Source organism: Notechis scutatus, chromosome 2 (genome assembly GCF_049901735.1).
Source record: "Notechis scutatus isolate UNSWTSFEM ecotype Mainland chromosome 2, rNotScu1.2, whole genome shotgun sequence".
Lineage (NCBI taxonomy): Eukaryota > Metazoa > Chordata > Lepidosauria > Squamata > Elapidae > Notechis > Notechis scutatus.
Window position 1 is genome coordinate 142973530 of NC_142010.1, and position 15457 is coordinate 142988986.

The following is a 15457-nucleotide window of genomic DNA, read 5'->3' on the forward strand; positions in this document are numbered from 1 at the left end:
TACACCAATCGTGATTGGAGCCCTCAGAACAATACCTAAAGGACTTCCTCAATATATGGATATATTGAATTTATCACACTTGAACACCCTATTTTTTACAAAAAGACACCCTGTTTGAAACTGCAGAGATTCTTAAGCACTATCCTAACAATTCTTAGGTCCTTGGTTGAGACTTGAATTAAGTCTTAACTGACTTTAACTGCAAATTACTTATAGACTATAATAGCTATTCAACTTAAGAATCTTTTGCATCTCAAAAGATCAATGGATTGAAATGATCTTAATCTTTTTAGATACAGAGACTGTCTGACACTCAACTGTTATAATAATACTATTATAATAGACAGATAAGGATTGTTTATGTATGCAGTCTCGGTTAATGATAGAACTCTCATCCGCAAAGGAAGTTTTGCAGGAGTATCAGTTCTTGATCAGTTTTCGGTAGGAATGGTGAATCTTGGATAATTAAACAAGCAATTAAAAAGCATGAATCCTGCCAAATTGCTGTCATCTTCTTTATAAATCAAACCAGCTTGAAACAAGATCTCCTGCTAGTGAAGAGGGCAATCCAGACAAGACTTAATGTCTCCAGTTTCATTTCAAATTAACCCTGATTCATCTGGCCAAAATCATAACATTCTTGTTTAACTGATTTGTCTCCCCCCCGAAGCTTGGATAATTTTTTTCCTGAAAGTTCAGAAATGTGATAAGTAAAAATAATTGACATCATTTCAATTCAGAAAGCTGTGAAGAGCCTAGGAAAGTCTTTTCTTCTTTCACTGAAACAGAGAGTTCACCCTTCTACCCCGCTAGGTTAGCAGTATACAACAGCACAGCTGGGCACTTCATACAGACAACTTTTGGTTCAATAATTTATTTTTAGCCATACAAGAGTAAACCAGAAATACATATTGTATACAATTACAAAACACTGAAAGAGGTTGGAAGGAAGACAGCCCCACAGCATAAATGTATCTCCATGGCACAGTCCTTAGTGTGCTGGGAGCTGAAATGACATCAGTCCCAACACACCAGTAATGGGCAGAAAGGGAAAACATGAAAAACCATAAAGTCTGCATGTTTTAGGTCCAAAGCAACAAACTGAGTAGCACTGTACCCTGAACTATAACTAGAGCTTCCAGGTATGTAATATTGGCCCTTGATGTTGCTGAACTGTAATTCCCAGTGTTTGTCATAAATGACCATAGAGAGCTGGAGTTATTGGGAATTATAGTTCAGAGACAGTTGGAGTGTGATTGCTTCCCCATGCTGCTAGGACAGCTACTAGATAATGCGAGATCTCTTAACCAAGCCAACAATAAATGAATAATGATCATTTAATTTATCCAGTTCCTTGTCTGCATTCGTTAAATGAAGTATCCAAGAATTTCTATTCTGGTGAATGAAAAGGGATTTTGTTTTTAATGCATCTGCTAATTTATAGCAGTTTCCTCCGCTTGAGAGGCTTTTTGATCAACCACTGAGACAAGCCATTTTCCCAAAATACATTGGTTTGCCAATTTGATATATATAAAAAGAAACATATAGCGCCGTTATGCATAGACAGATAGGTGCTGCTTCTCATAGCATCCTGAAGTTGGGCATGATACCTTCCCTATCCCACAACACTAAACAAAATAAATGAGGCTTGGTCTGATTCCCACTTCAACATGGAGGTGTTTATGATTGGATAGGCAACCAATGCTCTCTATCCGTTGCTGAACTCTCAACAGTCCCTACCTTTATTGGTCATGATATTGATGCTGTTGCCAGTTCACCAACATCTGAGACTTGCTTTAATTTTAATGTTAAAGGTTTACAAACTAAATGGCAAGGACTTTCACCTTTAGCATTTCTCAGCAGCTTTCAAATGTAGTATTATATAGTGTAGTCTAGATATACCTTAGGCCCTTTTGTGGGTTACGCCAACTCAATCTGGGTTATGTGCCCAATAGACACCCCCTGTATAAATTACCCCAAAGATTAGAGTTATTGTGTCTTCTGACAAGGGAGACTCAAAGAAGCTCTACGGTATCCAGAATAGGGACTCAGATGATAGTGCTATTACTCAGGAGTTTACTCCAAATTTATTTAGCAGATAACCTCCCAAACCCTGCTTCAACTAGAAAAGGGAAGGAAAATGGATACACGAGAGCAATGAACCTAAAATATTTTTTCTCATCAATAGCAACCTGTGGGTCACAAAGTTCAAAGAACCTGCAATTCTACATGGAAAACAGCTTAAGGGATACTGGTTTCAGTGCTGGGCTCTTTTTTTAGTAGGAGAGATTTCTATTATCGACAACAGGACTAGAATCAGAGCAAAAACTATTCACAAGGATGGGGCACAGTACAGTCTTCCATTTGTGTATACAGGGATGGTAGAAAAGGTATACAACTGGTACATGGCTTTGAAACAGGCAGTAAAATGGGGTATTGTAGGATACAATATTTGATTGTGTAAATGGGGAAGATTCCCTTCAACCCCCTTCTTCCAAGGCACGACTAACTCCGCATTGCATATTGTTCTATTTCAACATTATCCTGCTCTAAATGATGAAACACTGGTACTATTTAACGGAAAGGAAGAAGTCAGTGTTTAGATAAAAACCAGCCACTCCTCTTCCTCCTGCATGGAAGGAGAAGCAGCTCCTCGAAGCATTCATAACCAGTTTCTTTGGTACTCTGGATCATTTCTCACCTCAGCAGAAGATCAGAGTTAAGGCACTTGGTTCAGCAGCCGTCCCTCAGTTGCAAGAGTGGGGCTCGTCTGAAGTCAGCCCAATTCCCCTGCTGACCCCAGAATAGCAGGATGAAAACTATCCTACTTACGGAGAATCAGGGAGCAGGGTGAGGGACAACTACAAAGGTGCTGAAAAGGTTTTGATTTGGGTCAACAAGACATACTGAAAAACGGCTAAGCAAATATATTGGTGACAAAGTCCAGAAAGCGCTTGGCATATTGTTCTGGATGCACTGTAGAGATCTCTGCACCAGCCTGTAGGGGAAGACAAAATGTCAACAGCTACCACAAAACAGCCCCCTTAATTCTTAATCATTACAGTGAAAGCAGTGTGGCAACGGGCTGTGAATATTGGAGACACTGGGGATATAACACCTGAGTCCTAAGTTCCATAAAGCCAACCAGGAGTAGCAGTTAAGGTGCTAGTCTAGAACCTTGGAGGGTTCCAACCCTTAGGCATGAAAACCAGCTTGGCTAGACACTTTCAGCCCAACCCATGTCATAGAGTCCTTATTGTGGGGAAAATGGGAGGAAGGAACATTAGGTATGAATACTGCCTTTAGCTGTACAAAATAAAGATCAGATATATATCTAAAACTAAAATGTATTGATCAGCTGCTATTAACATGCGTATTCTCCACTGCAAATATTTCTGACCCAGTGGAACATCCCTCTTGCTTCTTCTCTTGAATACATTATATCTGCTCCTTCCCATCTTCCCCTCAAGGAAATGTCCTTGTACTTAAAAAACATAAAAGCCATTGCCCCAATGGTACAATAAAAATAACTCTTCTATGAATCACCCACAGCAAATAGCATTTTAAAACAAAATTCTGTTGAGGGGTGGTGCAGGTCCTCCTGGCACTGACATAGTTTCTCCACTTCACTTCCTTGCTTCTAGTCTGTAGCTACAAAACTCACATCAATTGTATTCTTTAGGACACAACTATTCTTTGATTTAAAAAGCTAGATAAAAAGTATCAGGAGTTATCTCTGATAACTAACTTAAAACAATAAATCCTCAATTTCAGTGTGTCCCCACTCCATGGGGTAGTCATGCACTGCCAATGGTTATGCTGGTTGGGATTATGGTTTCTTCTCTGTTTCCCTCATAATTAGAAGAGATTCTAAATTCCTGCTGCTCCCAAGCATACAGCAAGACACTGGAACAGCTCCTATCTATAGGAAAGGCCACTTTTATGCCTTCTCTATCACACAGTGATGATACAATATAACCAACTTAAGAGGGACAGCCTTTGGCCATTCAGTTACTCAGAAGGAAAAAGTAATGCTGAAGCAGGAAAAGAGTACACTATTTGGCAGAAATAATGGTCATGGGAAGGGAAGATAAAGGCTGGGGTGCTGGCCAGCTAATCAAAAGCATGGCTCACTTTTTAGCATTATTTGATCGCCATAACAGACAGGGTGGCAAGCCAAACTCACCCCATGCTTGACTGTCTTAGCTGCATGGGCAGCCTTCTTCCTGGCATCATACTGCGTTAGGATGTCTATGAGGCCCATGAAGTAAACCTCTTTTTGGGGACTATCTAGAAAAGTAAGAGAAAACAGTGAAGGTTACATATGATTCCATATTTTACCTGTATCCTCCTTCCATACAAATATCCATACGCAAACCCAAAAGATGAACATCAATAACAACAAAGCCCCCATAGGAAATACATAAGCAAAAAGAGTAGTTATACAGGGTTGAGGCAGGAAGAAAAGATTCCTTTCCTGAATCAAAATATAGCAAACCAATCCTGAGTAATTGATTTGAGCAACCACATTCTTTAGGTTCACAGGCTGGTCTAAGACTTTAATAAAATTTATGTATACTTCTTTATCTTCCTTCTGTGTAACTTGCATTGCAAATTCAAGCCCATAGCAATATACAAAAAATATTAAAGACAATTCTGGTTATTAAACACCTTCTTTCTCGGAAGCTGATATCCAGATCTGACTGACATGTAATCAGCACCACTCTCTCCCTTCCATAAATAAAGAGGTTACAAAAGTTGATGCGCTGAAGAAAGACCATCCTGGTACAAATAGTTAAATACAGGTGGTCCTTGATTTATGACTACAGTTGAGCCCAAAGGAGGATTCCAGCCTTTGCAAATACTTTTCAATAAACATGCTCTGAATTTGTTCATGAGTCTCCTGTCAATTTGATTTATATCACATTAAGCAAAGTAGTTGTTAAGTGAGTTGCCTCAGTTAAGTGAATCACTACAGTTAAGTTAATAACTTGGTTGTTAAATGAATCTGGCTTCCCCATCAACTTTGCCTGTCAGAAGGTCACTGCAACCATCATAAATATGAGCCACTTGTCAAGCAATTGAATTTTGATCACGTGATCTTAGGGATGTTACAACAGTCATGTGAAAAACGGTCAAAAGTCATTTTTTTCAATGAATGGTTGTAAGTTGAAGACCTGTATAACTAGCCACAGGCACAGAGCAAATTGAGAGGACCCGATGTTACAGTTGGAATATACCACAAGGCACACATACATCTTTGATACCACAGTTAAAATAATCCTTTTATGAGTTTGGTGGAGCCTTTCCCAAACTAGTACAGTCTGGAAACTCTGGAAACTAGTACAGTCTGGAAACTCCCCATAATGCCCATTCAGCAACACCTTTGACTGACCAGCTGAAAATTACAGGAGCTGTAGGACAACTTACTTGGAGGGTGTCAGCTTGAAAAAGAGTAATCTAGTATTTTGGAATTAACAAAGGGAACTCCTTCACAAACCCTGCTTAAACTACCCTGGGATTTCAGTTTTAATCAGATGTTACTCAGTTATCCTTTGTGCATGCCTTTCAAGATTATAAGCTAGGAGGAGATTCCACTGCTTGATATTTATTGTATATACTGATTATATTAAGTATTTAAGCAAGGCTTTTTTTTTTAGCTAGCCGCAAACTTTGGAATCCTTGCTAGTTAATCACTCCTAGGCAAGATGGATGAATGATTTGACTCAACAAAAGGCTGTTTCTGATATTTCTGGGCTGCCTGTAATCACATATGACAAGAGAAAATTAAAGTAAAAGAACTGACTTCTGTACTCTGGAGTGTTCTCTGGAAGTGACTAAAGGCAAAACTTTCTTGATAAACTAAGATGAACTAAGATGATAGTAACTATGATACAGATTCTGGTGTGCAAAATGCTGCAATAAACAAAAGGCCCGAAGGCATTTTTCTATCCATTTAAACACCAGTTTAATAAAAATTTTGTTTTATCCCAACTTACTTTCAGCACTCTTCGTGGCATAGACATCAATATAAGGGTCAAAGTCACCAGGCTCCAGCGGTTTGTGGGAGTTCAGATAACTGCCAATGCCCTCAGGATATGTTCCATATGAGCCCACAGGTGCCCCTGGTTCACCCTCTCCATCTTCCTCTTCCTCTTTTATGTCTTCCTCTTCTTCTTGTTCAGCTCGCTGTACATCATGGATACCCAACAGAAGGCTGTAGTCCATAATCTTTAGCTGCACTAGGAACTGAAGAAACAAACGCAATAGTGAGAAGGCCAGGAGATGTATATGTTTGTCTCATTATTCATTCCAAATGAAAATCCCACAACACAAACTCATGAAACAATTTTTATAATTTATATTATAAAATTGCAAAGATTTTAATCACTTCATGCTCTTTTGCATCTGTCTCTGTCCTTTTCACTATATTTTACTTGAAGACTGTCATAATGCTTAAGATCCCATGATCTCTTAATGGGGAGAATGGAGAGTCATTTCAATAAACTGTGACTGCTACTCTTTTGTAGTATCACAACAGCTCCCAAAGTGACCAAAACAGTTTCCCTCACCAAAACAATATATAGCCAACCTAGGAGGAAATACTGCTTTGACATATAGCAAGCTACAGTTTCAGAAGGAAACACACTTAATTCAGTAAGGTACTGTTCACCCTGGAGGGGACTATATTCTAAAGAATTAGATATGTAGCCTATGGGGAATTGTAGAGCTGAATGTCCTCACTGAGACGACCTTTTATTAGCTTAGACTGAGGAACCATCCCTGGTCTTTCTTTGATTTAACAGCCTTGCAATAGTTATTCATTCTCCCATATTTTTCTATCCAAGGACTAAAGTAATTATCAGAGATGCTTTCCTCGACTCTTCAGGACAACAGGCAAAAAGACAGAAAAGATATTCTTTTTAAAAATAAATAAGTCTCCTGTTCAAATGGAACAACTGCTTTTAGTGAGAGCTTATAGGTTTTTCTAATATAATTGTTATTGCTGTTGTTCTTAATATGTATATATGGGGCTTTGCTAATGGTAAATTCAAAATAACACACATATTATACTTTGATGATTGTTGCTTAATTGAATGCCGCTTCTGGATCTATGTGATTAAAAAAGAATGATTAAAATATCACAGGGAACTCCCCAGGTTCAAAAAGGTATCTATAACCTTTGTCTGTGTGCTTGCCAACAAGCCCACATTAAAACCACGCTTCTACTGCTGAGAGGCATCAGTCACAACTGTCATTCTATTGCTGTTTTAGAGGTACATTGTAGCTAGTTTAGCTCAAAAGAAGCCTGAAAATAGCAAGGTTTCAACATAGCTTCAAAATAAACATAAACTTTAAAGGTAGGCTTTCTCCAAACTAAGGCCATCCAAATAAAGTTGGTTATTCACACTGGCTGCGACTAACAAGATTTCATTCATTCTGAGAACATGTTTTGGGTGCTCCATGAAAACCACCATTCAATTGCTCATTTACTAAATGGCTGTAGGGGGCAGACAATGTATGGTAACAAATGCCCAATTTGCAAATTTGGTGACCCTGTTCTCTGTTCACTATCAACCTGTGGTTTATTTTTTTCTTAGGCATGTGGGCAAATTTACAAATAGGTACTTGTGCTACATAAGCATCCCATATTTATTCTCAACCAATACGGAGGAGTCTATGAGAAATCCAAGATTATTTGGGGAAATTAAAAATCTGGTCAGCATTGGTTATTTGCACTACATTAGTTTCCTTTAAAAATTGCTTAGACTTAAAAAGTTTCTTTTTTAAAGTAGAATGATCTGCAAGGAAGATATCCATGGACACACTAACATCAAGGACATCATACAAAATTAAGAATCTAAGATGGATCCATCTGGGCAGATGGTATTATTGGCTTGCCTGAGACTTCCCTGCAAATTTTGTAGGCAACTAGACATTTGAATTTCATCTAAACCCAGCTTGCTATTTCAGCATCTCAAAGATTAGACCTAAGATTTTAACTCTTGAATGTTGTAAAAACCCATTCTTCAATCAAGATGACTCAAATTAGTTTCCTATTCTGGATTGTGATGATCCCCAGCAATACTAGGCCATAATGTGGATCGGTGCAAACTACCTTTGCACACCTAATAACACCCTTGTAATTTGTATACCAAGATTTATGACTCAACATGTCTGGGGCTGTAATTCATCTAATGAACTACACTTAAAACATAGCCTGTTTTGCATACAGAAAGCAGTTCAAGAATATATCATGGTTATTTTCCTTGCTCTGGCCTTTTTACATTTTGATAACTTGATAACAAAACCAGTTTGCCTAGACCCCAAAACTCCAAAATCAGCACGGTATAAACTGATTATCTGTTTATGGTATCTTAACTGATAAATACACCTTAAACCACTACGTTGTGTCATGTTAAGAGTTAAACACTCAAGCTATCATGCATGTATAGATTCATCTAGCAGCTGTGACAGCAAAATCAAAGTTTACATTGCATTTACCCTGAATTCAAACAAGCATAAAAACAGTTCTTGCTTTTAAAAGGAGTTGAGTTTTAATCTAAAGATGGCATGTGCTGAGGGAGGGGGACACTCCCCCTTTGGCAACCTGTCCCCATGATTAATTGCTTTGGCTGTTCAAACTAGTGGGCCTACTTTCCAAATGGAATGCATCCAACTTTAATTCTCAAACGTGAGCCCTTTTCTATAACTGGAATGATTAATCTTTTTAAAACAAGCCTTTTCTTTCCCACCCTGTGGAATTAGGGAAAAAACCGAGCCCAACCCCTCTCAAGAGTATTGGCACAATGGCAGTTACAAAGGTTATTGAAAGGCAACACAATTACAATGATAAGAAGTTAAAGAACTATCTAAAACTCAGAAATTGAATACATATTACAGTAGGTCAACCTGGCTTCAGGAACCAGAAGCTGTTTTTGGTGAACATTTGCTTTCAGTACTCAAAGACATAAAACAGTCTTCTAAGACAGTGCCCCCCCTACCTTTTGGGCACCAGGGACCAGTTACATAGAGAGGTTTTTCCATGGACTGGAGGGGGTGTATTTTTGTGTGCTGCCTGCATTCCACCAATGGGCCTTCACTTGTTGAGCGGCCCAGTTTCTGGCATGCCGCGGACCAGTGCCAGTCCACAGACCGGGGATTGGGGACCCTTGTTCTAAGAGAAACGGAAGCACAGAAGATTCCTCCACAAGCAAATATTTGACATTTATTAAGTGTTTTCATTTGGTCAAAGCATCTAAGTGGTTCTATACAATTACTATTGAATTATAATTCAATAATGCTGGCATGAATGAGTTTATTCTTATACCATATGACAGTAACTAAGACTAAGACTAAAAGATCTAGAATAATCTTGGGAAAAGCATCACTTCAAAACCTATAATTTTTTAACTAGAAACTTCTCAGATCACAGTTCATGTTTTTAACCAGGATATTAAGCAGTCACAATGAAAAAGAATCATAGAGTGGGAAGGGCGTTTAAACCCATTGAATCTAACCTTGTGCAAAGTGCAGAAATTTAAATTAAAGCAACCCCAACAAATGAGAGCCAGTACAGTCTAGTGGTTTAGGCTCCAGGCTAGAAAGCAAGAGATCGTGAGCTCAAGTCTTGCCTTAGCCATGAGAGCCAGCTTGGGAGATCTTAAGCCAATCACTGTCTCTCAGCCCAACTCACCGTACAGTTTTTGTTGTGGGGAAAACAGGAGAAGGAAGGTGTGTTGGATATGTTGGCTGCCTTATTTTTAAAAATAATATAGGTGGGAGATGGATGGTTGGACAGACAGACAGATCCTGTTTTGTCTCTATTTGATTGGGTAATTCTCATCTACTATGGAACTGTATTTGAAGCTTTATTGTTGTTTGTCAGTGAAATCCATCATTTTGTGTCCTGTACTCTTGAGCAACGGAGATCAATCTTGGCCTACTCTTGTGTGGCATCCATTCAGGTATTTGAAGATTACTGTCAAATAACCACCCGCAATTCTTTCAATCTATCTTCATGGGACTTAAGTTCCCTCCCTCTTTAGGTCATTATACTCATTTAGATCAATCACCCTCACATCTCAGTCTAACTATCTCATAGAACTGTAAGCATTTGCTATAGCCTTTTCCTTCTGCAGGATAAAAACATTAGGCATCCTAATTAATGAACAGAACAGAGATTTTACTCCATTCCACCACTTCTTTCTTTACAGCCATCAGGGAGAAGAAGGGAAAAAAAGCTTATCGCTAAAAGCATATTTTCAATTCTCCGAAGAATTCCATGTTACATTACATCAGTCATTTTTATAACAAGGCTGCCAGATTGAAAGCAAGTATGGAGTTGTGCTTAAGAGTACGGAACTAGAGCCAGAAGAGACGCAGGTTCAAATCCCCACATAGCCATAAAGCTCACTAGGGTTTGTGAACCAGTCAGAAATATCTCACAGAAGCATTTGAGTGGGTAGCAAAGAAGGGAGAGAAAAGTCCCAAATGTATTATTGAGGGTTTCTGGGAATGAAAGCCAAGCTATTAAATAAACAAGACATCACACAATAAAATTGCTCTTAATATTATATGGTAGAGGGATACCAAGAGATCATTATGTGCGGCTTTCTCAATCTGGTTTTCTCCTGGTATTCTGTGACTAGAACACCCACAGGTTCTGGCTAATGGCCATCCTAACTGAGCTTTCTGAGTGTTGTTAGCCTTAATCTATCTGGAGCGGGAGCCATCAAGTTCAGAAGATTGATGAATATTGGTGGTTAAAGTACAATGTAGTGGTTAAGGTGCTGGTCTGGAAACCAGGAGATGGTGAATTCTAGTCCCATTTTAGCTGTGAAAGCCAGCTGGGTGACTTTGGACTAGTCAGTCTCTCAGTCCAATCCACCTCACAGGGTTGTCGCTGTGGGGAAAATAGGAGGATGAAGGAGTTTAATGTATGTTGAGTTATTTATAAAGTAATAAAGGCGGAATAAAAAATATAATTAACAAATAAATTTATTCTCATCTCTTCTGAAACTCCTTATCCAGAAAGCAAAGAAAAATCCTAAATCTAACCTCACTTTTTGTGAAGAACCAATCAGCAAGCATTAACATTGTGGGAAGCAACCCTCTCCTAGAAGAATGAAATACTTTGAGGAATATTTTAAAAGGCAGAATATTATATTTCCCTAAATGAGAAATGGAGAAACATGTTTTTTAGAGGCAGAAAACAGACTCAGTCTTTCTTAATAGCATCCAGCAAATATTTTGTACCCATTAAGAAAGACTGGGCCAGCCTATCAGACCTTCAGCTCCAGGATGGTGGGATTAAGAAGAACAGGACATGATCCTTCAGAACATAATAGGATTAACCCACTACCATTTAGCAGAAGACACAGAGCTCACTACATTGCACAATGTCCTAAGGGCATTTCAGATATTGCACCGCCTGCAAAGCAGTCCAAACTTCAACCAAACTTAGCTCAGACAAGCACCTAAGATTTGCATTTCCTCGTTTGCCTATGGAGCCAGCTTTGACCCCTACAGGACCCCGCAGGAATCTGACAACAGCCAATAGAATACATGTTCTCGCACAGGAACAGGAAGCTCAAATACAAAGCCCAAAGAAGGTATACCACCCCACTCTCAACTCCATTTTGTCAGCTGTCCCAAAAATCACATGTGGTTGATGGTTTTACTTCATCAATAAATGGAACCTTCCTTTCCAAACAGCCTCCGTGTTTCCAGTGTCTTTCTCCAGCTTGGAACTGAAGCAGGTGGATTCTTTCTCCCAGCTTGGAACTGAACCAGGTGGATTCCAACAACAGAAACATAATACAGAAACAAGACCTGTCCTTGTTTGGCCAACTCCTACCAAGTGCAGGGAAATCATGAGTCCAGGCAGTTCAAATGAATATTTAGGTTTATTGTAAGCTAAAGCTCTCTACAAGAATCTGAACTACTAACGGTAAAAGCTAGTTGATGGTAGATAAGAGTCAACGGAATGATGATGTGTTTGAACCTTCCCTCTGGCTCCAGTCTGGTCATCTCCTACAACTTCACTGGAAACATTCAGTGTATTGCTCATGAGGCTGAGACTTTCATTTAGAAGATCAGCAGAAGATTTCAGCCTACTTGTGCCTAGGGGCTGACACTAAGTGACCTCAATTGTCACATCCAAAGCATCATTTAAAAAAAAAAAAAACAAGAAGCCCATTGCCCACCAGTCCCCTGATTTGGGTCAGCAGTAAAACTGAAGTTGGAGCAAGAAAAATCAGAACATTTGAGAGAAACAGAGCTGATGAAGGAGAAAGTCTGCATGGTATATGAGGTTAATAGTTAGACATTGAGCATCTGCAGTCCTCCCCCCCCCCCCCAATCACATGCTATTAACAGTCATTAAGGCCAATAAGGAAAATCTCACACTGCAGAAGTAGTTTAAATTCTGCAGATTCAATCCCTAAGGAAATATAATAGCTGATGAAATGCTAGCTGTGAGCAATTTTTTTCCAGAACTGGAAGTTAACCTCAATTCTCACCTCATTATGGCAAATGGGGTGCAAATGTTGACCAGCAATTCAGAAAATCGGGGTCTGAGACCTCTACCAGAGAGCTGAACCACAATTCTTTCACAACAGAACTTGTCCCTCAAAGTTACAAATACAGTACAAATATTTGCAGCTGCCATACCAGAAGTCTGAAAGAATAAAAAAGCAAAACAAGGAACTAGAGATAAGAAAACAATGAATAAATACCTCAGTACATAACAGTTGCTATGAACTTTACTTCTCATGAGAAGCTTAGATTTCTTCCCCTTCTGCCATGGAAACAACCCTTCCTGCCATTAATCTGGGGCCAGTTAAATGCTTAGAATTGCCTTTCTCCTTTTCGGTGTTACATTTTGTTTAAAGAGCTTTCTATACAATTCTGCCATTACAAGTTCACATAAATTGAAAAATGTTTTTAGTTAAAAGAGTGTGCCTTTATGATGACACAAATGCCAGCCAATAAACATTATGTACACTGACTTCCCTGATTCTCAATACGATTATATCCTGTCACTCAAATCAATCATATCTACAGAGACTCTGAAGCACCCTTCTCTAACATGTCATCTTTGACAGGGCTGATAGAATCTCCACCCGACCTTAGATGACTAGAAAATTCAGAAGCTAGGAGGCAGCTTCAAAAATTCCCAAATTAGCTTATGAAAAGAATGGAGGGAAAGTGATTTGCTGCTATGTAATCCTCCTGAGATAAGAATGCTGTACAACTCTAGAAATATCCTGGGAACCCGTCAATACCCCTGGTGGAGACTGACTCTGAGGGAGAAGAGAAACAGCCAACAGGAAGTGGAAGTGTGGCTGTGGAGGTTGTGGAGGAGGCTGGGGAAGGGCAGAGGCCGGCTGAGCAGTCAGAGGAGGACCCGGGCCCATCCCCTATCCATCCTAGGGCACACAGGAAGCAGAGGATTAGGGAGAGACGTGGTCTCCTCGGGAGGAGAGGGCCTCGATCCTCTTCATGGGCTGCAGGTGTGAGAACTGAATAAGAGTTTGGACCTGCGTTCTGGCAAACGCTGGAGATAAAGCGTGTTTTATTTTGGTCTGAAGTTATTTTGGTTGGCATCCTTCCAACAGACTGTGCCTTGTTATCTCCTTGAATTTGATAAATACTTCTCCTGTTCCGTTGTGGAAATTTTGTCATTGTAGTTTGTTTGGTTTTTTTATTTCACCTCTATCTGCTCATTAAGTTCGGACTGTATTGCTTTCTTTTGAAGACTATTTTTGAGTATGTTTTATCTCCAACTGAGTATTATTGAACAGTGGGGCCAAGTTGGAAGCATTAAAGGACATTTATTTACATTTTGGATTTTGTTATGTTTGTGTTACACTCTGGGTCATCACAGAAACAATGCTTTTTGCCACATGCAAATAATATAGGGAAAAATACCCAGAGGAAGAGAGGTCCATCATATATACTGTATCAATGACCTTCAGGGTTGCCTGGAGCAAACTGAATATAGTTACTGAAAGCCCTTTGCTCATTGTGTCAAAAAGTCCTACCCCATTGCCTTCCAGAGCCAACCTGGAACCTTAGAACACAGTTTGGGAACAGTTTTTGGTTCTTCAGAAACAAGAACCAATTACTCTCAAACTATACAATTCTTCATGACATCCTCCAACTGAGGATGACATCACTGCCCCTGTAATTTTCCCAAGCCTAAGACTTGATGAGTTGTCAGAAAAGGATCTGCCTACAAATAATTATACTGAGAATATTTTCTCCCTTTTAAGGACATTTCCTGTTTATATTGCTGGGCGGCTTGTTAGTTTAAAGAAGCAGATTATCAGTTATGAGGAACTGTACAAAAAAATTCAGTCAAATTCCTCCAAGGAAATTCGCAGTAGGAAGATGGCAATTTCAATGGCTCAAGCGTGGGAAACAGGGAAAGAAGCAGAAATGTAAGGGGGGGGGGGAGTGCAATAGCAAAGCTCATATTCAGTCTGTGACGTGAGAACCATTGTGGCATCCTTCCCTTGTGCCATACAGATGGCATTCCAGTATTATGGCTTTTTCAGCCTCAAATCCAGAAGAGGGACGCAGACAGGGAAGAAGCCTTGGTGCTTCTGGTCAGGAATGCTGCAGATGCTCCCATACCACAAGCACAACATTAGATGTTATTTAGAGATAGGGAGTAATGGAAGGAGTTGACTTGCTGACAGATACTAGAGAGAAAATTGTAACTTTTGACCTTAAAAGGTATTAAGATGGGAATCAGAACAGTAGGGTGGGTTACCATTAGTAACACCTTCTCAGACTCAACTGAACCATGAAAAATTGCCCACTTTACCTTTAAAAGTCTCTCTTTAGCATCCACAGCTTGCCCCATTAGATTACTGACCCATAACCACCCCTCTTGTTATACTAGATCAGACTGAGAAAGTTACAATACCTCTACATCTCGCTTCAACTTTTCCATAAAGTCTTTTTTGGTCTCTTCACTGATGTACACTTTCTGGTTCATGTTTAGGAAATCAATGTCCTTCAGAGTTGGTAGTTCCTTGCCCTGGAAAAGAGGACAGTTTCATGAAAAAGAGGCAGATGAAGCAAGTCAAACTTCAACTGAAATTTGCTAAATCCATATTTGGAAGACAGAACTAGAAGCAATAAAAAGTGGCAAAATAATATAAAAATGAAGCTAAGGTTTTGTGTGTACATGTACTATAGAATAAAAGGTTTTCATTTTGTGGATTGTGTCTTCCCCATATATAGGCTGTGGTTTTGCATTGTGGTTTCAGTGTAACTTTTAAACTGATGATCTGGCTTAGGGTCATTCCTTGGTGGAAAGGTGAGACAAAAATGGCAATTGCAAATCAATGCAAATAGCCCAAACCATGTAATTGTAAAGTGAGATAAAAATATTTTAAACACCCTTCAGAAAAGATAAGAAAATATCTACTTCTGTTCTCAC

General features: G+C 39.3%; 1 protein-coding gene across 7 annotated transcripts in view; it reads right to left on the bottom strand.

Moving 5' to 3' along the window:
* Positions 1 to 858: 858 nt before the first annotated feature.
* PIP4K2C (phosphatidylinositol-5-phosphate 4-kinase type 2 gamma) overlaps positions 859 to 15457 on the bottom strand; it is a 36832-nt gene continuing 22233 nt past the window's right edge. For all 7 annotated transcript variants that reach the window (XM_026673925.2, XM_087956474.1, XM_087956472.1 and 4 more), the window contains 4 exons: positions 14939 to 15052; positions 6000 to 6249; positions 4187 to 4290; positions 859 to 2998 (listed from right to left, as the gene is read on the bottom strand). In XM_026673925.2, coding sequence (XP_026529710.1) covers positions 2918 to 2998; positions 4187 to 4290; positions 6000 to 6249; positions 14939 to 15052 — 549 coding nt within the window. In that variant the 3' untranslated portion in view covers positions 859 to 2917. The remainder of the gene's footprint in view (positions 2999 to 4186; positions 4291 to 5999; positions 6250 to 14938; positions 15053 to 15457) is intronic.